The sequence below is a fragment of the Panthera pardus genome, unplaced genomic scaffold (genome assembly GCF_024362965.1).
Source record: "Panthera pardus isolate Hobbes unplaced genomic scaffold, ASM2436296v1 HiC_scaffold_13, whole genome shotgun sequence".
NCBI classification, from domain to species: domain Eukaryota; kingdom Metazoa; phylum Chordata; class Mammalia; order Carnivora; family Felidae; genus Panthera; species Panthera pardus.
The window spans coordinates 41,041,270-41,064,966 of record NW_026526688.1 but is presented as its reverse complement, the minus strand read 5'-3'; the positions used below and the strand labels follow the sequence as shown (position 1 = coordinate 41,064,966).

Genomic DNA, 23,697 nt, shown 5'->3' with positions numbered 1-23,697 from the left:
TCCATTCATTTTACACTAAAATTCCCTTCATTAGTAGCTCTTTATAGATTTAAACCAAAGGGAAAAAAATACTGTTATACACATACTGTTATCCCTTTTATCTGCCTTCTGTTTATAATGAAAACAATCTCGATGCCCCCCCATCCCTGCAATAACCTGAACTATACTATCTAAAAGAAGAGTAATTTGTAAAGCCTTTATGATGTCCACACCAGCAATTTAAATACATTACTGACAAGCACAAAGATCAAGTTTTAAAACCTTAAATTCAAGAGCAATTTGATTTGCTCTACAACCAATACAGGAATAGATTCATATATATATACACATAGGTGAGTGTATTAGGTATATAATATATATGCACTATATGTACATTTATCATGAATACTCTGTAAACACTCATTTTTAAGATTTAACATGAACACTGACTTAAGAAAAACAGTTAGAATTTAGCCTAATTCAGTATTAATAACTCTTCATCAAAAGAATAAACAATATTATCCTTCAATTTTATGCTTTAAAAACCAGAGATAATATACTAAGAGTCTCACTGAAGACCATAGACAGACAGACAGACAGACAGACACACACACACACACACACACACACACACACACACACACACACACTTTCTAACAAAATTAAAGAGACCAGGTATTTTCTATTTATGTAAATTCATTTAAGGAAGAAGCCTCTTCACTACAACTCATGAGAACTCTCCCTGGCCTTTCTAACCATTCCCTTTTATAAAAAGGCCAAGGGACTTATCTCCGGTTTCATACTGGAGTACAGCCAGGTGAGAAACCTCAACCTCTTCCTCAGACATCTCAAAACAAAGACAAACATCTATTAGTTGGATCAATTGTGTTATGATGCCAAGGAATACTGGGACTCTCCCAAATGCAAAAACCATTAAAACCAAATACAAGACAGGGTTAAAATTAGATTTTTTTCATTTCTCAAAACCAAAATAGAACTTTGTAAAAAGCCTTTAAAAACACTGTTCTTTAAACTACATTCCAGAATCAAGTATTATAATTCATAAAGTAGCAACTTTTAACCTATCTTCAAGGCTCAAAACAATAAGAACAATAGGATAGAACATATCAGAATGACCAAGTATCAGAAAACAAATCTAACTTCCTGATCAAATAGAAAGCACAAAAGTTGAAGAAGATGCACCTGCCACAGCACTGCCTGTTCTTTAAGGGCTTTCCCATCAGCTGCCCGTCGCTCCTCCAGGCGGATGCCCGATGTGAAAGTGGATATCCAGTTCCAGTATAACTGTTTGCACATCACCGCAACTAAGAGAGTCTGTGAAGAACTAGATTCACAGCAGATTTCCCCCACTGCCTTTACCTATCCTCACCTTTTTGCACTGCGAAATGTCTGGCACATGCGCTCATCCACCTCTGTCCTCCACCACCATCTCTAACTCCCTTGTGAAAGCCTCAAGAGCCAGTGTGTTGCTGTGTTTCCATTCACTAAGGTAAGTTAACAAAGGCTCTCTGCGGTGAGGAAGCAACAGGTGCATCCAAACCACTCGTTAACCCAGTCCTTGCCAAAATCAGACTGCCCGATCTAAATTACAACATCACTTCTCCTAGGTCATTTTATTTTTAAATTTCAGCCAAATACTCTCTCATTAAACATGAAGGTTTCCAAAGCAGTAGAGCACAAAAATAATATTTAAAACTTTTAACTAGAATTCTGCCACACTCTGTGCCTCCTTTTCATTTGAATATGCCAACATCTTGAAAGGATGACATACATTCCTGGCCAGAATGGAGCTTTCAATATAAGAAAGCAAGGGGCGGGGGGCACTGAATGCACTAATAATTGGGTTAAACCAAAAGATAACTTTACATATGCCTATTCTAGATAATAAAACTTTTATTAGTAGGAGTTTATAAGAAAAGTTGCTGTTCTGCAAAAACTCCACCTCCACTAAATGGCTGATCTAATTCCAATTTCCAATGTATAGAAGCAACTCTTCCAGAGTCCCCTCCAAGTCCAGATTGGTACAAACATGAAGATTACAACTGATCTACAACTGATCTAGACACAGTTCTGCTCCCTTCCTCTTGCCTTCCATTAGATAGCTCCCCCTTGGCCTACCCTTTCCATTCCTCACGGGAAAATGGCATTTTGAAGTGGGAATAGAGGGTAAGACTATACCCTTATTATTAGTATCAGAATATGAAGTGTAGAGAAAAGAGATGTCTTCTAGTATCTGAACATTTTCCTATAGAAACACTGTAATAAAAAATAATTCTGTTCATTAGGGATCAGAAGTTGCATGATGAAAGAGATATGTAAGGATGAGTTCACACGCTCCCAAATGGAGACAGCATGAAAAAAGAGAATAAAGAGAATCGGCATTTGTGGAGCAGATACTATGCCAGACTCTATGCCTTATATTGTTTATCTCATTTAATCCCCACAATCTGTTCCTCAAAGTCGAAAACAATATGTCCACTTCATAGATGGGGAAAAAGGCTCAGAGAAGTTAAGAGGCAAAAAACTTCAGGAAAGCAGCATCAACAGTGAAGAATAAAGACAGAAAAGAACAAAATGGGAGGGGTGAGATACAAAGGATGCACTACCCTCAATTAATTAATGTTCTGAATTCCAAAAGTTCTGTGTATGGTTTTTAGAACGGGAATTTAGTTTTCCAAAGAAGTGAAGCTACAAGTTCACAGACTCTTATCCAAAACCCTTGGCACAGAATGTGCTTTGGAATCTTGAATTTTTCCAATGTTAGAGAAGTATTACATATGTATCTGAAATCCCAGTAGGATTTGGGGCAACACTCCATAATCAGACAAACTAGTATTTCTTTTTTTTTTTTTTTTTAATTTTTTTTAATGTTTGTTTATTTTTGAGACAGAGAGAGACAGAGCATGAACAGGGGAGGGGCAGAGAGAGAGAGGGAGACACAGAATCTGAAACAGGCTCCAGGCTCTGAGCTGTCAGCACAGAGCCCGACGCGGGGCTCGAACTCACGGACCGTGAGATCATGACCTGAGCCGAAGTCGGACGCTTAACCAACCGAGCCACCCAGGCGCCCCCAAACTAGTATTTCTTTAGCAAAGCATAGGAAATATTCACATTAAATGGGGTAAGTAAAGAATATGTATAGTTTCATGTCAGTTAACACCACGTTTTGCCAACAGTTCTGTTTAGGTAAATGAGATCTTACTGCAAAATGAATTATAATTTTTTCCATTCTCCAAAGAAGATATACAGATGGCCAGTAAGCACATGAAAAGATGCTCAAAATCACTATCATTAGAGAAATGCAAATGCATTTGAGATATACCACTTCACACCTACTACAATGGATATTATCAAAAAAACAAAACAAAAACAAAATAACAAATGTTGGAGAGGGTGTGGAAAAACTAGAACTCTTGAGCAGTGCTGGTGGAAATGTAAAATGATGCAGGCACTGTGGAAAACAGTATGGCAGTTCCTCAAAAAAAATTAAACAGAATTTTTGTGTGAACCAGCAATATATAAAAGAATTGAAAGCAGAGACTCAACAGGTATTTGTCCACCCATGTTCACAGCAGCATTATTCACAACAGCCAAAAGGTAAAAGGAATTCAAGTGTCCATCAGATGAATGCATAAACGTTCATGGTATATACATATATCAAGTGATATATATATAAATTCTGGTAAGGGAATTTTGACACATGCTACAACATGGATGAACCTTACAGAAGTTATGCGAAGTAAAATAAGCCAGAAAGGGACAAATATTTTATGATTCCACTGAGACCTACCTACAGTAAATTCAAAATCACAAAGTAGAATAGTGATTGCCAGAGGATGGGCAAAGGAGGAATGGGAAATTATGGTATATTGGGTACAGAGTTTCAGTCTGGGAAGACAAATTCTGGAGACTGATGATGGTGATGGTTGTACAACAATGTATTGCCACAGCAATTTTTTGTTAAGTTTTCAGGATTCCAGATCTCAGAATTGTAGATGTGATTCCAGGCTACTTCTGTCTCTTTCTTCTCCTATGTCTCTTTTGTTCGTCTACACTCAGACATCTCCTTTGCTTTACCATTAAATACTGATTAAAATCTAGGATTTTGTCTTTAACCCTCTTACCCTTTCTTTCCACAGGACCTATAATCCAATGATCTACCAGTTTTTCACTCTCCATATGCCCTCCTTCTCTTTATCCAGCTTAAATTCCAAGGTCTTTTACTATACTTCATCTTTGCCTACATATATCCTTAACTTCCCTGATATTCTCCCAATTCAACAACAAAATCTCAACTCTCGTTAAATTCAGTTCTCCACATAATCCAACATCTGGATATGGTCAGAGAAAAACACAGAACCCATGCTGACTAGACTCAAATTGTAATTTAAACAAAAAAATTTTTTAATGTTTATTTACTTACGAAAGAGAAAGAGAGACAGAATCTGTGAGCGGGGAAGTGGCAGAGAGAGAGAGGAAAACAAAGAACAGGAAGCAGGCTCCAGGCTCTGAGCTGTCAGCATAGAACCTGATGCGGGGCTCGAACCCACAGACCACAAGATCATGATGTGGGCCTAAGCTGGACGCCTAACCAACTGAGCCACCCAGCCACCCCTGAATTTGTAATCCTTTTTTTTTTTAATTTTTTTAATGTTTATTTTTGAAAGAGAGAGAGCACGAGTGGAGGAGGAGCTGAGAGAGAGAGGGAGACACAAGAATCTGAAGCAGGCTCCAGGCTCTGAGCTGTCAGCACAGAGCCTGACTCAGGGCTCGAACTCACAAACTGGGAGATCATGACCCGAGCCGAAGTCAGTTGCTTAACTGACCGAGCCACCCAGGCGCCCCTTAACTTGTAATTTGTAATTCTTAACTACTGACCTCAAACGGGCCCTTGATGGTTCTCTAACTCCATTCACTCTCTCAATTCTCCTAAAAAATTCTTTTATACTTTCTCCTATCTCTTTAAGCCTCCAACACACCTCTTACCCCATTTTCACTGTCAATCAATGCCTTTGCTTTCTACTACACTAGAAAACTAAGAAGCAATCAAAAGAGAACTTCCAAAGCTTTCCAAGGCCACATCTGTATGTCTACCCTCTGTGCCCACATAGCCTACCTTTCCTTAATATTATGTCTAGATGGTCTATGCTCCCATCTAAAGCCAACGCTTTCACCTGTGCATTAGATGACATCCTCTCTTACATTCCAACAATCTTCCCTTCCCTCTTTTGCATCATCAGATTTCTATCCACTAGATCATTCCTATCAGCATAAAAACTACTGCTATTTCTCCCATATTAAAAAAAAAAAAAAATGGATACCTTCTTTTGCCCTCACATCTTCACCCAAATATTCTCCTCTGTTCCCCTCCATTGCAAACCACCTCAAAATAGTAGCCCCATATTACTTCTATAACCAATTTCTCTTTTCTTTCTCAAACCAGTTCCAATTATATTTTCATCTTCCCCTTCCCTCACTATGGAAACTTTCTCAAGATTACCTCCATGTTACTAAATCTGATGGTCAATTTTCAGTCCTCAGACCTATCCGCATAATTTTCCATTCCTTCCTTCTTGAAACATTTTGTTTCAATTGGCTTGTAAGGAACCAATATCTCCAAGTTTTTTCCTCCTTCCCTAGCCATTCACAGTTTCTCCAATCTCTAAAAAGGGACTTCTCAAAGGTCTCTCCTTTTCTTTGGTGACCTCATCTAGCCTCATTTCTTTAAGTACCACCAACTTGCTAACAAGTCCTGGATTTAAATTTTCAGTCCAGACCTGCACTTTGAGTTCCAGACATGTACTATCCCACTGTCGACTTGATATCTCCTCTCCTGAATGTGCTCAAGTTTAATGCGCTCAAAATCAAACTCCTGATCTTTTCCCCCCTCAAACCTGTTCCTCCGGTATTCTTCTACATTTCAGCAAACAGCAACTCCTTCCTCCAACTGTGCTCTAGCATCATCCTTGATTCCTGGTTTTCATAACCATCCAATCCATCAGCATATCTAATGGTCTACCACCTTCAAAACATAATCAGAATTCCAATTCTACCACTACCACTATGATACAAACCACTGTATCTCTTACTTGGATAATTCTAATAGCCTCCTAAGTTCTCACAGTCTGTATTTTCCCCTCATTCTACACAGAAGCCAGAGTAATCCTTTAAAACCTATGTCACTCTTCTACTCAAAGTCCTCCAAGAGTTCCTACCTAACTCAAAATAAAAGCGATAGTCCTTACAATGGCTTACTTGGTTCTGCCCTCTCCTTCAACCCCAACTCCCAACACCATATTTTTCGCATTCTATCCTAAATCTTTCTCAAAATCTCTGCTACTGTATCTCCTCCACCTTCATTCAGTCCTAGTCACTTCTCGTTCTGACTACTGTAATCATCAGACTGGTAGATGTCCTTGTCCAGGTCTTCGTCAATCCAATGCTTACCAAATCACTAAAGTTGAGTTTCTAAAAGCAAATACAATCATGTCACTCTTTTTAAAAAGTCTTCAATTCAAGAGCTATTTAGCTACTTTAAAGAGCTACTGTAACTAAAAAAGAAAGTGCAAACTTTTTCACAAGGACCATGGGAACTTTGTGATCTGGTCTGTCCTTACCATTTCAATCTCATCTCTTACTTGAACTTCAGCCAAACAAGCTACATGCAGCTCCAAGGGTTCAATATGCTTTCTCACACTCAAATTGTTCTTTTTGAAATGCTTTCCTCCTTTTGCCCAATAGTAAATTCTTACTCATTCCCTCAACAGCCTGCTCAAATAGCACCTCTTCTATGAAGGCTGCCCTAACATCCCTAGACAGATGCCTTCCTGTTCATTCTCATTTCATCTTATGCCTATCTCTATGGTAGCAGACCATGAACTAGAAATTAAGAGTTATGGATCAGAAGTCAGACTGTGGGTTCAAATATTGACTCTGATACCAACAACTATATAATTCTAGGTAAGACAATCCTTCTAAAGCTTCAGTTCCTTCATCTGTAAAACAGGAACAAGTAACAAGGTTGAACTAAATGACAAAATTTATATATGACGTTGAATGTAGTACCTGACACACAGTAAAAGGATACTATTACTAACCACATGGCTTTATTTATAAAGGACTCTTCAACTGGAGAACAGGGACACATTTCCTATTTATCTAAGTATTTCTAGCACTTACCACTAAGATAACTAGCAGAAGCTCACATTTATTTAGTGCTCACTACGTGAATGGCATGCTAAGCACTTTGCAAATATCAACTCAATTAATCCTTTCAACAAACCTATTAAGTAACTTGTTTGACCAAGGTCACTTAGTAGAGGTAGGATTTGGATCTGTTCAGGCTATCTCTAATACCTAGGCTCTTAACCAGGATCTTAATAAATACTCAATAAAACCGTGCTAAACTGTCAAATGAATGAACTCAAAATACAATTAACTAGCCTTTAATATGTAACTTAACAAATGGCTTAAGACACTAAAACAATCTCCCACTCCTCATCTCTAATTTCACCAGTACCAAAGAGAAATCATTTTAACAACAAAAAAGCAGTCATGGGGTTACCTTAAAATCCTGGCATGCCAAGACAAATGTCCTCTTTCTAGCTTTTAAAGCCCTCCAAATTTCAGCCCTATACTACTAATTCAATATATTTCTTACCAATGCCCAACAAAAGTTCACTGTTTTACGTATTAAACTAAACCACAAGCAGTTCTTACTTTACACGGTGCCATGTTAACTGAAACATAAGAATACCTAAACTGAGATCAAATATCAGTCACCACAGCAATGTATAAAGAATGGACACGATTAGGGGCGCCTGGGTGGCGCAGTCGGTTAAGCGTCCGACTTTAGCCAGGTCACGATCTCGCGGTCCGTGAGTTCGAGCCCCGCGTCAGGCTCTGGGCTGATGGCTCGGAGCGTGGAGCCTGTTTCCGATTCTGTGTCTCCCTCTCTCTCTGCCCCTCCCCCGTTCATGCTCTGTCTCTCTCTCTGTCCCAAAAATAAATTTAAAAAAGTTGAAAAAAAATTTAAAAAAATAAAAATTAAAAAAAATGAAAAAAAAAAAAGAATGGACACGATTCTAATAGGCACATGTTTCCATTAACACAGTGACGTGCAAAGCAAGGACTGCCTGTATTGTGACACCTTTATGAGCAGCTATTGTGTTTTCTACATCAACTCCACAATGTGAGTTGCACATATTAGGCCCACAAGTATTTGTTGATTTCATGGGACCAATAATCACAACGTCTCTTGCATTTACAGTTGTCATTAATTCCTCAAAGCTCAACTTAATGCTGGTTACTCTACCTGGGAAGCCCTCATTCTCTCCATTTACCTAAATCTGAATCATCCTTTAAGCCTGTTTCTTCTGTAATCATCTCAGATCACACCAGCTCTTACTCATCTTAGTATATACTGTTGCCACATGGAACAATCTGTATCATTTAATACAGCAATGACTTACATGAACTGGTAATCTTATGTCACTGTCTGCTATTTGTCTTCCTATGTACTTTGCCCTACTTGCATAAATGCACATGCCTTATGATTTTGATGCCTCCATAACATTTTTTAACAGGGTAATATGGATATTATTATCATTAAGGGCATAAAATATGAAGCCATACAGGCCTGGGTTCAAATTCCACTTCTGCCATTACTAGTTACATAACTTCAGGAAAGTCACTCAACTAAAAGTCTTGGTTTCCTCATATGTAAAACGGTAATAACAATCCTTATGAGGTTAGGAGATTTGGTGAACCTAGTTTATTCCATTTCTAATAAATGTTCAATTCTTTATGCAAAGAAAAAAAATACTTTAATAGCCCACATAGATTTCAAAATTGCTCTGTTAACTTTCTACAACCACACACACAAATTCTTCAAAATTAGCATTAAAATTAACATGGAAATATAACATGTTCTTTGGTGACATTTTACGTAAAAATCATTGTATGTATTTCAGAAAGGTTGCTATGCTCCAATGAGATGAGCCAAATACAAATGCTTCTTTTTGGTGGTGGAACTCAAAAAAACCATTTACTCCAAGTCCATAGGATTACTGTAAAAAAAATTCCATAACAAAAGCTTATACTGCTAATTTTTCATGCTTTTATTTTCAGAGGTGGCTCTTTTTTTTTCTTTTTATGAACATATTCATTGTATAGCTAATGAAACACAGTACCAGGTAAATGATATTCTTACTTCTCCTGAAACTAAAACAAAACAAAACAAAAAACAATCAAAACCAATTAATAGGGCCCCCTTTTTATAAACATTTCAATAATTCTTGACTGACTTAGGTAATGCACCACACAAAACCTAATTACTCAATAAAATCACTCAAAAGCAAATACTGGATTTGCTTTTTGGGCACATTTCCTATGAGATGGTAAGCTCTATGAGAATAAAAAATATATAAAATAAAATTGGTTTCAACCCACTTTCTCTATTCCATGAAGTCAGAGAACATGGGAGTCAACCCTAGTGTTCTCTTGCTCCCTCAAACAACACAGCAAATCTATCACCAAGCTCTACTGATTCCATCTCCAGAATATATTCTAAATCCATCCACTTCTCTCCCATTTCCACTGCCATCTCTCTAGTCTAAGCTACTGTCTTCTTTCAGTTGAACCATTGAAAAAGCCAATAAATTGATTTCTAAATTGATTTCTGTGCCTTCTCTTGCCTAATTCCACTCCATTCTTCATATAGTGGCCAGGAAAAAAATTTTTTAAAAAAATTTATTTATTTATTTTGAGAGACAGAGAGAGAGAGAGAGAGAGAGAGAGAGAGAGAGAGAGAGAACAAGAACATGAGCAGGGTAAGGGCAGAGAAAGAGGGAGAGAGAGAATCCCAAGCAGGCTCCATACTGCCAGCACAGAGACCGATGCAGGGCTCAAACTGACAAACCGTGAGATGATAACCTGAGCCGAAATCAAGAGTCTGATGCTCAACTGACTGAGCCACCCAGGCACCCCAGGAAAAAACAAATTTTAATGTAAATATGATCCTGCTATTTCCTTGCTAGAAATCATTCAATGGTTTCCTACCACAATTACAATAAAAACCCAAATCCTAACTTACCTCTTCAATCTCTCTCTCCAGCTTCATTTTATATGGCTTTTTTATTCATCGTACTCAAGCTATACTGGCCTTCTTACAGTTCCTCAAACTTACCAAGTGCTTAGGTACCTCAGAACATTTACACAAGCAGTACCCTTATGTCCGGAACATTTCTTCTTTCTAGCTCTTTGCCTTGCTGACCTTCTACTCATCTTTTAAGTGTCAGTCTCTGTGTAAATTATTACTTCCCTAAAAGAGGAATCCCAATATCCAGCAATCTAGATCAGGAAGCTCCTGTTATAATCTCTTGCTGCATTTTTATTTTCTTCCTATTAGCTATCAGTTTGTAACTACAGATTTATTTATATGATTGTCTATTGTCTTACTTATGCAACTGAAAGCTTTGTGAAAGCACAGTCTATGTCTTTTTGTTCACCCTACAGCTCTCAGAGCATGCCAGGCACATGAATACTAAATGAATGAACCTCACGGACAAATACCACCATCCTAAGAATTTTAGTGCACTGCCAATGAAAATAAGGACCAATTAGAATTTAAATATCTAGCTGTTTATTTCCATGGTGCCAATATACACATGGACAATCACAAGTTTAATAAAATGTGCAAGAAACACACAGTTAGTTAGATTACTGTTGATACAAATTTATACTGTCTCCACTTGGCCTCAGCATCCCTTTTAACTCTTTCTATCAATCTTTCTTTCTGCAACCCTATTATTCCAACCCCTGCCAACTAGACATCTAGACTAGAGGAACAGCAATCCAGGCAGAGGGAACAGTAAGTACAAAAGGCTCCCAGGCAGGACAGTGCTTGGTGTGTCTAAGAAACAGGAGGCCTGTTGCTGGAGTAGAGTGAACAAGGGCCAGAACAAGGGGAGTAGCTAAAGAAACAGGCAGGCACAAGATGATACTGGGTCTAAAGAAAAAGGAAAAAAAAAAAAAAGGATAAAGACTTTGGTTTTAAAAATTCTAAGCAAGACTGAAAGACATTAAAGATTTTCTGTGCAAAGAAGTGGTATGATCCAACTGAAGTTTGAAAATATTGGGGCACCTGGGTGGCTCAGTCGGTTAAGCGGCCGACTTCGGCTCAGGTCACGATCTCACACTCTGTGAGTTCGAGCCCCGCGTCAGGCTCTGTGCTGACAGCTCAGAGCCTGGAGCCTGTTTCAGATTCTGTGTCTCCCTCTCTCTCTGACCCTCCCCCGTTCATGCTCTGTCTCTCCCTGTCTCAAAAATAAATAAACGTTAAAAAAAAAATTAAAAAAAAAAAAAAAAAAAAGAAAATATTTACTCTCAGCCCTGTATAAAGAATATGGACTACAGACTGGGGTGAGGGACAAAAGTAGAAGCAAGGAAATTAGTATAGAGATATTACACTAGCCCAATCAAGAGATAATGGTGGCTTTGACTAAGGTAGTAGATGTGGAAGTGGTAAGAAGTAGTCATAAGCTGTATATATTTTGAAGGTGGAAACTATCAGGATTTCCTGATGAATTAAATATGGAGTATGAGATAGAAAAAGAGAGAGAAAAAAATCCAGAATAATATCTCACTGGACCTGAGCAAGTGAAAGGGCAAAACTGCCATTTACTCACATTCTCCAGTAAAAGAAACCACGGATTCTTAGAGAAATGGCTAAATTGACAGCCAGAACAATAAGACCCTGGAACATATTGCCGTGGTCAAAGGTAAGTAAGAATGATTATATATATAAACAACGAATCATTATGTTGGGGCACCTGCGTGGCTCAGTTGGTTAAGTGTCCAACTTCAGCTCAGGTCATGATCTCATGGTTTGGGAGTTCGAGCCCTGCATTGGGCTTTCTGCTGTCAGCACAGAGACAGCTTCAGATCCTCTGTCCTCCTCACCCTCTGCCCCTGCCCCACTTGTGCACACACATTCTCTCTCTCTCTCAAAAATAAACATTAAAAAAAAAAATCAAATCATTATGTTGTACATCTGAAACTAGTATAATGTTATATATCAGTTATCTCAATTAAAAAAAAAGAGTTGAACAAACTGGACAAAGTAAAAAAAAAAAATGACAGAGCCATGTCAAAAGGACACAGGAGCAGGCTTGAAAAAGCTCCCCTACCCAAATGTGGAACAATTTTAAGCATCAAAACAAATATTGATAGCAACAAATTATAAGTCATAAGAATCTTCAAGTCTAAATGAAATGAATAAATGGAAAGAAAAAAGGACCTTCCTTACACTAGAATGACAATTAATAGACATAAAAGGAATGATGAAATTAGAATATCATCTGTTTAATAACCAACAAAGCAACAATTTCAGGCAAAAATCACCACTGTATGCTAAATCTAGTGGATAAAAGTTTGATAAGAAATAGGGTACATTTACGTGGTTTCAAAGTGTATTGCTGCAAGATATTTATAGAAGGAAAATAATTTTACAGGGAAGCAACATGGCATAATACTACCTTAACCAAGTGATCAGAGTTAACATCATTCGTAATAGGACAAATTAATACTACATACCTCCTGATATCATGCAGAGAGGAGGACACATCGTCTCTATAGTATTTCTGCCAAAAGTAGATCACCTGAATCTAATCATGATGAATCATAAAACAAGCACAAACTAATGGACAGTCTACAAAATACATGATTTGCGCACTTCAAAACTGTCCAGATCATGAAAGATAAAGACTGAAGAGCTGTTCCAAGTTAAAGGAGACTAAGGAGACATGACAACTAAGTGAAACACATGATCCTAGACTAGATAAAACGAACCAGGGCAAGTTGTTTTCTTTTCCCCCTTTTGCTATAAAAGAACATTAGTGGTATAACTGCTAAAATTTGAATAAAACCTCCAGGTTGGATAATATACTTTATCTGTGTTAAATTCCTGATTTGATGATCGTACTGTGGTCATGTACAAGCACGTCCTTGTTTTTAGGAAATACACACAAATAAGTAAGAGTAAAAGGACATTAGCATTATGTCTGCAACTTAATCAGTAAAAAAAGTTCTTCAAAGGAACTACTAATTCCTTCTTTGAATTCCCACTGAACTCCATGTGAATTTCTACTATAGTACCTATAGCACTTTGTTTTACTTATTGGTAGGAAAAGAAATGTGCTTTCAGAGGTTAAACAACCTTCCCAAAGTAGAAGTTAGTAAATGACAAACTACAAATTGAATGAAGATCTGACTCAAAGTTAACACTCTGTGAAATCACAAGATGGTAGAATGCTCAGTAAATGTTTGCTGACTATTCATATTGTTATTTTTAAAAAATACTCACAGAATGATCTACATAAACAATCTATGCACAAATAGGTTTCTTAATCCCAAGAATTTCACCTGCACAACAGGAATCCCCAGTGTCATGCTTATAAAACTATAAACTCTTACTTTCAAGACAAGAGATAGAACTCAACTTGGCTAACATAGTGAGTTGGTGGCAAAGAAAGAAAAAACACAAGATAAATGAACTTAACATAGAAGAGCCTTTATGATCTAGCCCTGTGCTTTTCCAATCTCATCCCTTGTCATTATCTACACCCAGTGTTCTTTATCCTATGTGGAAATTTATTCCCACAAGTTAGTGAAAACATGCTTTGTTTTCCCCCATTTTCAAGTCTTTGCATTTTTGGTCCTTTTGATTATATAGGACCCCATTCCTTGTCATCTGGATCAATTCCTATATATTCTTTGTAAGACCAGCTCAAATAGTATTTCCCATCAACGAATCCTCTGACCTCCCCAGGCTTAGACAAATGCTTGCTCCCTATTCTTCCAAAACACCATGTACCCTATAATTAAACTTTTTACATGAATGAAATTATTCATTTAGTCTCTCCAGGACTATACTTGAGAGAAGGAATCTTGTCATTCACATTGGCTTCTTCAGCATCTGAAGCCTAATCAGGTTCTTTGTCTATACATTTATATTTTGCTTCATGTCCCAAAGGATCAAGGCAAAAGCAGTTAATAAATATTTACTGAAGTAATGAAAATGGGTGTTTTATCACTTGAAAGGAGCTTGGTTTTTGTTTGTTGGTCAAATCCCAAACTCTTCTTCATACATAAGACAGAAAATAAATACACCAAACTCATTTAATACTGGTAGTCAGAAGCAACCTGTTTATCTGCAAAACCAAAGAAGTCACAATGTTTAAAAGGAATACCTTAACAAGCAGAACTACATATATGCACAAACCACATCTGTCTGCAGATCAGATGGATGAATAAATTGCTGTTACTTACTGCTCTATCCCAATACAATTAATCCTGTTTCTCATTCACGACCAAAGTATTTAATTGTCCACTCTGCATATCCAACTTTACCTGCAGTGCTTGTTCTTGGATATCACGAAATAATTCCATATCTTTCTCAGTCATGATTTCCTGGCTCCCAAAAAGCCGTTCCTCACTTTCTTGTTTGCCATCCCAGCCATCCTGATTGTCTGCACATAAAGAAAGGGCTCACATGTTATTAACTTTATCCTTAGTTTAATACATAATTAGGAAACATTTCAAAAGTGTTGATTTCAGTTTGAAGACCTTAATATTATAAAAGAAGAGGATACGAGTAAATGGACACCTAGAAAGATGTATCAGTAAATAATATGTACATATTCTATCTGCTTTATGATGGAAAATCTGAACTGTTCTAAAACTTCTTAAAATTATCACATAACTAAATTTCAACCTCATCAAGACATTAGATTTTAGTATAATATATATAAAAGTTTGATGAGCACCAAGTGGTGAAGTGCTGAAATACTATATTGTACATCTGAAACTAGTATTACACAATTTTATACTGTGTACGTTAACTAACTAGAATTTAAATAAAAACTTAATAATAATACAAAATCAGAATAGAGTAAAGGTCTAAGGAATAGGAAACCTACTTTGAAATAATCTGAATATAAAAGTTTTACTATGAATTTAACATATCAACATTCAAATATTGCTTATTCATACTTCAGTAGTATGGTAGAAGTTTATGTTTTACCAGGACATGATTTTCATCATATGGGACCAAAACAGGGAAAATTTGTTCCTTTTATAATTCTCAATGATTCCACAATCAATAGAAGGCCAGTACATTCTTATCTCAGCAAGAAGATAACCTTTGAAATAACTACCGTAACTCCCCACACATTCTGGGTGCCGTTTTAAATAAAGCAGAACTCCACAAATCTGAGGATCACAGATGATAATCCTCAGGGTAAGTATGAGAAATTATAATAAACATCCATAAATGACGCATCTTCCTCAGATGGGCAAGGAAATTCATGAAAGGAGTACTGGAGGGATTATGTAGATCGTTATCCTCTGCATTTGAATATGGCACTGTTGACGGACGAATTTCCTCTTTGTAGGAGTATGGCTGAAAAGACAGTTCTTTTCAAATTAAATAGACATATAGGCTGTCAACAGACACCTGTGCACTTAGTATAAGAAGAATAAGGACAAGAACTCACTGCTGAAAATATTCCCAAATTGAAAAATATGTATCTGAAGATCCTTTGTGATTTTAATGCCCCCTAGTGCACGACACAGATGGATGCAGGCACCAATCTAGTACGGCATTCAGTAGCATTCTATCATATATATGGTGCAGATTGTTCCTTAAACTCTACAATTCATAAGAAACTTACAGAGCCAATTATAGCAAAAACTCACACCAATGCAGAAAAGTCAATATTGATTCTCCATATACTTTACACATTTGCTCTAATTATTTCTATTTCTAAAACTTTCCAGGAGATTCTTATAATAATCCATCTCCAAACAGTTTATTCAAAAATGGCTTTCATTAGAATCTGCTTTAGATTCTTTCTTCCTAAGCCCTAAAGGACTTGTATATTTTCTTAGATAAACATACTCAGACTGGAGCTACAGTGTACATGGCTGATAAAGACATGAAAAGTACCTGAATGCTCAAAGAGTAATTAGTTGATTGCCACTCTGGTGAAAAGCCAATCAATACAAGCATAAAAAGAGGGAACTCATAATGATGAGGATTTCCTCTCTTGTGCTGGACCAATCAACCATTTATATAAGCAGGAATGAAGAAGCAGTGAATACAACTACCAATGGGAAATTCAGAGGAAAGAAATCAAAGCTAAGAAATTCTCTTGCAGTATATTAGACACTCACTACACCTTTGGCCGTTGTGAACCAAGAATCCATTCTCATTCTTCTACTTTCCTGAGAGACTTTTCTACTTACTTCAGAGGGTCACATTCTCTAAACTCAAGGCACTAAATAGCAACGAGACCAGTTTAAGCTTTAATTATCAAGATAGATAATCAAAATTTTTCTCCTCTGATTTGAATTACCTGCTACACTACTAAGTCTTCTCTACAGATCTTTTCTACCTTGAAAACTAGGAACCTTAGCCTCATATTTAAGTATGAAATGAATAAAAGAGGGGATGTTACAACTGATACCATAGAAATACAAAAAAATCACAAGAGACTACTATGAACAATTATACACCAAAATGCTGGGCCTATTTGGAAGAAATGGATTAACTCCTAGAAACATATGACCTACCAAGGCTGAATCATGATGAAATAGAAAATCTGAACAGGCCGATTACTAGTAAGGAGACTTGAATGAATAATCAAAAATCTTCCAACAAATAAAAGCTTCACTGGTGAATTTTGCCATTCAAAAAATACTTAATACCAATCCTTCTCAAACTCTTCCAAAAAACAAAATGGGGAACTCTATTTTATGAGACCAGTGTAACTTAACCAGACAAAGAGACCACAAGAAAAGAAAATTACAGGCCAATATCTCTGATGAACACAGATGTAAAAATCCTCAACAAAATACTAGCAAACCAATTTCAACAATACAATAAAAGGGTCACACACCATGACCAAGTAGGATTTATTCTAGAGATTCAAGGATGGTTCAATATCCCCAAATAAGTCAATACGGTACACCACATTAACAAAATGAAGGATATAAGTCAGGTGATCATTTTAACAGATGCAGAAAAAGCATTTGACAAAATTCAACCTTCATTTATGATAAAAATGCTCAAAAAAAGCAGGTATAGAGGGAATGTACCTCAACATAATAAAGGCCATATATGATGAGCCCACAATTAACATCAACCTCAATGGTGAAAAGCTAAGAGCTTTTCCTCTAAGATCAGGAGTAAGACAAGGATGCCTATTCTCACCACTTTTATTCAACATCAGATTGAAAGTCCTAGCAGAGCAATCAGGCAAGAAAAAAAAATAAAAGGTATCCAATTTGGAAAAGAAGTGAAACTTGTTATTTGCAGGTGACATATAGAGAAAACCCTAAAGACTCCATAAAAAAAAATGTAGAATAAATGAATTCAGTAAAGTTGAAGAATATAAAACCTGCTGTATTTCTATACATTAATAATGAACTACCAGAAAAAGAAATTATGAAAACAATTCCATTTACAACTGCATCAAAAAGAATAAAACACCTAGAAGTAAATTTAACCAAGCAGGTGAAAGACCTGTATGTTGAAGACAAAACACTGTTACAGATATACATAAGACATTAATGAAGGCAATTAATGAAAAAAACAAATAAATGGAAAGATATTCCATACTAAGACTGGAAGAATATTGTTAACATGTCCACATTACGCAAAGCCATCTATAGATTCAATGCAATTCCTATCAGAACGCCAATGAGGTTTTTCACAAAAACAGAAAAAACAATCCTAAAATTTGTATGGAACAACAAAAGACCCCTAATAGCCAAAGCAATCTTGAGAAAAAAAGCTCCCTGATTTCAAACTACATTACAAAGCTATAGTAATTAAAATAGTACAGTATTGGCAGAAAAACAGAGATCAATGCAACAGAATAGAGGACCCATAAATAAACCCATGCATACATGGTCAATTAATTTACAACAAACAAGGTGAGAATATACAATGGGGGAAAAGACAGCCTCTTCAATAATGTTGGGACAACTGGACAGCCACATGTGAAAGAAGGAAGCTATACAACTCTACTATACCGCACACAAAAAGTAACTCAAAATGGGTTAAAGACTTGAATTTAAGACCTGAAACTGTAAAACTCCTAAAAGAAAACATAGGTGGTAAAGTCCTCAACAGTTCTTAACAATTTTTTTTTAATCTGATACCAAAAAGCAAAAACAAAAGCAAAAAACAGTAAGTGGGACTATATCAAACTGAAAAGCTTTTGCACAACAAAATAAAAAGGCAACACACTGAGTAAGAAGGTATCTGCAAATCACATATCCAAAAAAGAGTCAATATCCAAAATAATAAAGAACTCATCCAACTCAATAGCAAAAAACAATCTAGTTAAAAATGAGGAGATCTGAACATTTTTACCACCACAGACATAAAGATGGGCCACAGGTACACGAAAAGATGCTCTACATCAATAATCAACAGTGAAATGCAAATCTAAAACGCAAGAAGGTATCACCTCACACCTGTCAGAATGGCTATCATCAAAAAGAGTAGAAATTACAAGTGTTGGTGAAAATGTGGAGAAAAGGGAACTTCTGCACTGCTGGTAGGAATGTAAATTGGTGCAGCCACTATGGAAAATATTATGGAGGTTCCTCAAAACTTAAAAATAGAACTACCATAAAATCCAGCAATTCCACTTCTGGGTATATATCCAAAGAAAACAAAAACAATTTAAAAAGATATGTACAGGGGCGCCTGGGTGGCTCAGTCGGTTGGGCGGCCAACTTCAGCTCAGGTCATGATCTCGCGGTCCGTGAGTTCGAGCCCCACGTCGGGCTCTGTGCTGACAGCTCAGAGCCTGGAGCCTGTTTCGGATTCTGTGTCTCCCTCTCTCTGACCCTCCCCCTTTCATGCTTTGTCTCTCTCTATCTCAAAAATAAATAAACGTTAAAAAAAATTAAAAAAAAAAAAAGATATGTACACCCCCATGTTCACTGCAGCATTACTTACAATAGCCAAGATATATAAGCAACCTAAGTGTCCATAAATAAAGAAACTGCAGTGTGTGTCTAAGTATATAATCTTATTCAGCCAAAACAAAAACAAAAACCTAGCAATTCCTAACCCAACCACCAGCTGTGCTGAAATGAAATAAAGTGGGTATGTTGCAAAACTAACCCCCCAAAAAAACCAAATCATGCCGTTTCTGACAACATAGACAGACCTCATTATGTTAAGTGAAGTCAGACAGAGAAAAACAAACACCATGTATGCTGTTTGTATGTGGAATCTATAGATAGATAGATAGATAGATAGATAGATAGATAGATAGAACCAAACTCCTAGATACAGAGAACAGAACAAATTGGTGGTTGCCAGAAGAAGGGGGTAAGGTAGAGGGTAGGAGAAATGATGAATTTTTTTGTTTTTCAGTTTCAATAAATTGAATTTTAAGTAAATAAATGAAAAGTAGGAAACAGCCTGATACATAAGTAAATTATCTGAAGCTGTAGTTCTCTCTCTTTCTCTCTTTTAAAGTATAATTCATGAAAAATTACAAATCTATTTGCCAAGATTTGAAGTAGAAAAATTTTGGTCTTTTCTCTATACTTACTTGATCAACAGTATTTTATCTACCCACATTCTTTATAATTTCTTTCTGGAAATAAAGCAAGCATCATGATGCTCATCACATGATTTATTTTGTAATTTATGAAATGTAAAGATATTCTTGACTTAAGGTTATGCCTTAAATTTCTATAGGAAGATTCTTTGTGGTTCTACCAAAAAAGCACCATCTTTTTCCTACGAGCTCTTATTTGTCCATTCTTGCAACTTCATCTTCAGCCTCTCAATTTCTGCCATAGTTATTACCACCTTACTTTCATCTAAATAAGTATCTTTAATATCTTTTTCTATTCCATAACCAGTGTTTAATAATCAAATAAACCTATTCCAGATAACTAGTGTTATTTCAAATAATGCACTTGTGGAATACATTTTGCTTCTAAGTGAACTTTTACCTGTGGGCCAATCTGAAGTGCTTGATTTTCTGTTGCCCTTTTTCCTGATTCTATATTGCTCAGAGTAATCTACCACTTCCCCTCGAGGTTTCCGCCCATCAGGGGAAGGGGTGAAGAATTTGGTAAGGCCATCAATGAGCCCTTTGGTTTTCTTGTTGAACTTCAAGGGGTGACTGCTATCTCTGCAGAAGTCCAAGCCATCTATTCGCTCTAAATATCCTTCTTCTGATGACGATGCTGATTGGCTGGAGAGAGTGATTTTACGTTTACGACCCCTTCCAGGACCAGTTCGAACTTTGCTGAAGGGACCTTTTGATCTAAAGAATCAAACAGGGAAAAGGGTAACTATTAAAAAAGAAATTTTTAAAAGGTTTCTATTTAATATATAACTTGTAATTGGTAAATAACCTGTGGCTTTATTAAAAAAAAACCACAGTTACGAATATTCCATAAATCATAAATACTATAGGGAATGAGAAATAATATTGTTATTAGAAATATCTACTTCCAGGAAGCCTAATATTTCATAGCAAAATGAATCCTAGGTTGGGAGTCAGAAGCCATGTTTGACTCATAATTCTGCCACTTTCTAGCTATACCTCTTGGAGAAATCATTGTCTAAACACCAGTGTCTTCATCTGTAAAATGAGAGTTGGACCAGATGACAACTAAGACCCTTCCAAGTATAAAGTCTCATGATCTCTGCACCAACTCAGAGTTACACTTTACCTTTAAACACAAGGATGTATTACCCTCTGAAAGTCAGAAATCAAAAGATTATCTCATAGGAATATTTTAAAGCTTAGATTTAAGATTTAAAATATGAACTACAATACTGGTGCTATATATTTCAAGCTGCTAATGCCCATTCCTTTCAGTTATTAAGACTGTCATCTTTAAGACACTCTTAAGTGTAGAAAAGGTGGGTAAAATTTTTAATAGAGGTTTATAGGCTTAAAGATATTTTGCATATTATCAAAGGGGAATTACTTATAGAAATACTCCATAAAAAAAAAAAACAAAAAAAAAAACTACTACTGAATCTTGCCCCACCTCCTCCAGACATAGCCCAGTTTCCTAGTCCACAAGGGATAATTATATACCTGATTTCTGCTAATAGATGAAAAACACATTATTTTATTTTACATCAGGACACAGAAATGCGACTCAGCTATGACCTCAACAGAAAAAGCTACGCAGTGATTTGTACATCTAATATAAACTACTGAGACTACATGAGAAATCTATGAAATGCTATAGCAACATAATTTTTTCTTTGTTTACATAAGAGGAACAATATAAGACAGTGGCTGAGTCAGACTTTGGTGCCAGGCTACTTGGGTTTTAATCCCAGTTCAACATTTATTATAAAATGTAGTTTCCTTATTTCCTTCTTATTTGAAAAATAAGAGTAACAATAGTATCTACTTCATTTGGTTGTTGGGAAAATTAAATGATTAACACACTGTAAGACACTCAGAACTTTAATAACTTTGTTCTAACTTTATTCTACTGAATAAAGAGCTCTTTATTAAGAGCTCAGTAAGTATTAGCCCTTTTTATTACATGAAAGTGCCAGTTGTAACAACTGAAAATTTTTTTCATAAAGCAAACAAGTGACTCCTACACTATAGACAAACCCTATTCTTTTCTCCCCTCACCTTGCCACAAGTACAACTTACACCGTGTTTTGTTTCTTTAACCTGTTTTTTGGACGTCCTATTGGGTTAGCATAGCGCCGTTTTATCTGCGCCGCCTTCTTCTGTAGAAGTTTTCGTCCTTTTTTCCTAGGTCGACATATTTGACATATCCACATACCTATAAAAAAATCAAATTCCACATAAAAGCACAATAGACACAGATACACTGAAAGAATTCAGATACTCTAAGCCAGTAGTTCTTAACCACTTTTAGGTCAAGAACTCTTTTAAAACACTGATGAAAGCCCCCTAAAAAAATAAACATGAAAACGTACACACACAAAATTCTACAAATGATTGGAAAAGACGCACAAGTATTCTGAAGCCCACATATGGTTGAAGTCCGCTGATCCTCAGGTAAAAAAAAAAACCATGGTCTATACCTGGCACCCAGATTCTACAAGAAAAGAAGCCAGGTTTCCTTAAGTAATAGATGATTCCAGGACTGAAGCAGGGAAAATACTGGATAACCTGAAGCATCTCATGGTGCCAGAAAATGGAAAAGTATTCAAAAGATGAGGAAGGCATGTCAAAAGGACCTACAAGCCAACTTGAAGGAGCTCCCAATAGCCAAATCTGGGTCATTCTGAACAAAAAAAAAAAAGAAATAATCATGTCAATGGATTATAACCCACTGAGTAAAATAAATACCCATCAGTCCATAAGAATATAAGTAATTGAATAAATAAATGGGAAAAGCGATAGCTCTTCTTTACAGCAGAATTCCAATTAGTAAATACAGAAGGGATGATGGAAGCTGAAAAATAATCAATATGCAAACACCAAAGTAAAACTGGTACAAACAAGAATCACTGATGGATGCTAAAGTCAGTGCAAAGAGGAAAAAGAATAACTTTAAGGTCAGGTTTCTTCTGTAATCAAGTGATCAAAGTTAACATTACCAGTAATAAAACATATTAGTATTATACACCTACACTACAATGCACTAAGAAGGGCACAGTATCAATTCTGTGGTGTTCTTGTCAAACTTCATAATCTTAATTTAATCATTATAAAGAAAGAGACAGACCCAAATTGAAGCACTTTCTACAAAATCGCTAATGAGTATTCTTCAAAAGTGTCAAGGTCAGGAAAGACAGTCTAGGGAATTAACAGACTGGAAGAGACCCATGATGATTAAATGCAGTATGAAATCCAGCACTGGATTTTGGACCACAAATTCAAATAAGGTGTATAGATTTACTAATCGTATCATATCAATGTTAGTTTCCTGGTTTCAGTAATTGTACTACAGTTTTATAAGATGTTGACATTAGAAGAAGCTGTGTAATGGGTACAGTAGGAAGTCTCTGTACTATTTTTGCCACTTGTCTGTCAGTCTGCAATTATTTCAAAATAAAATGATTCCTGCTTTAAGCTGCTATAAAACTTCTTTTGTAGGCATTAAATACAAACAAATGAAGTCCTAAGAAAATCTTTCTTATCTTGAAGGATTCTCAGAAGACCTGTTACCCAAACTTCCAAGTAAATGGAAAAGGTAGCAAAGGGGGTGACATAAGAGTGACATAAGAAGAGACTCAAGTTAAGATTCTAAGTGGAATAACTTAACTATACCTAAGGTTGAGTCCCTTTCCATCCACAGGAAAATTTTTTCTGAGCAGAAATTATAAAATACTCTATAAGCATTTTACTTAAGAAACCTGTTAAGTCACAAAAACAGAGTTAAAAATGGAATTTATGATAAGGCAAAGCAGGAGACACTAACTGTTTTTGTTTTTTTTTTTTTTTTTAAGAAACTATAAGCATATAATAGGATGGAAGTTCAACCAACAGGCAGTTACATCCCAACCAAATACTTGTCAAGGAATAGGAGTCAAAAGAATAGAATACACTAAGCTATATTCTTATGATTTAACACACAAAAATTATCTGTTTACAAATTATTTTATTAAAAAAAAAGGCTCTAGGCCTTTCAAAAGTGATGAACAGT

The 23,697-nt window shown here is 36.2% G+C and overlaps 1 protein-coding gene across 5 annotated transcripts in view; it reads right to left on the bottom strand.

The window, feature by feature from the left end:
* KAT6A (lysine acetyltransferase 6A) overlaps positions 1-23,697 on the bottom strand; it is a 114,053-nt gene that overhangs the window by 27,295 nt on the left and 63,061 nt on the right. For 4 of the 5 annotated variants that reach the window (XM_053901020.1, XM_053901024.1, XM_053901021.1 and 1 more), the window contains exons 6-8: positions 21,729-21,864; positions 20,047-20,363; positions 14,410-14,528 (exon numbers count right to left, since the gene is read on the bottom strand). In XM_053901020.1, coding sequence (XP_053756995.1) covers positions 14,410-14,528; positions 20,047-20,363; positions 21,729-21,864 — 572 coding nt within the window. The remainder of the gene's footprint in view (positions 1-14,409; positions 14,529-20,046; positions 20,364-21,728; positions 21,865-23,697) is intronic. The other variant, XM_053901023.1, reaches the window with a different exon arrangement.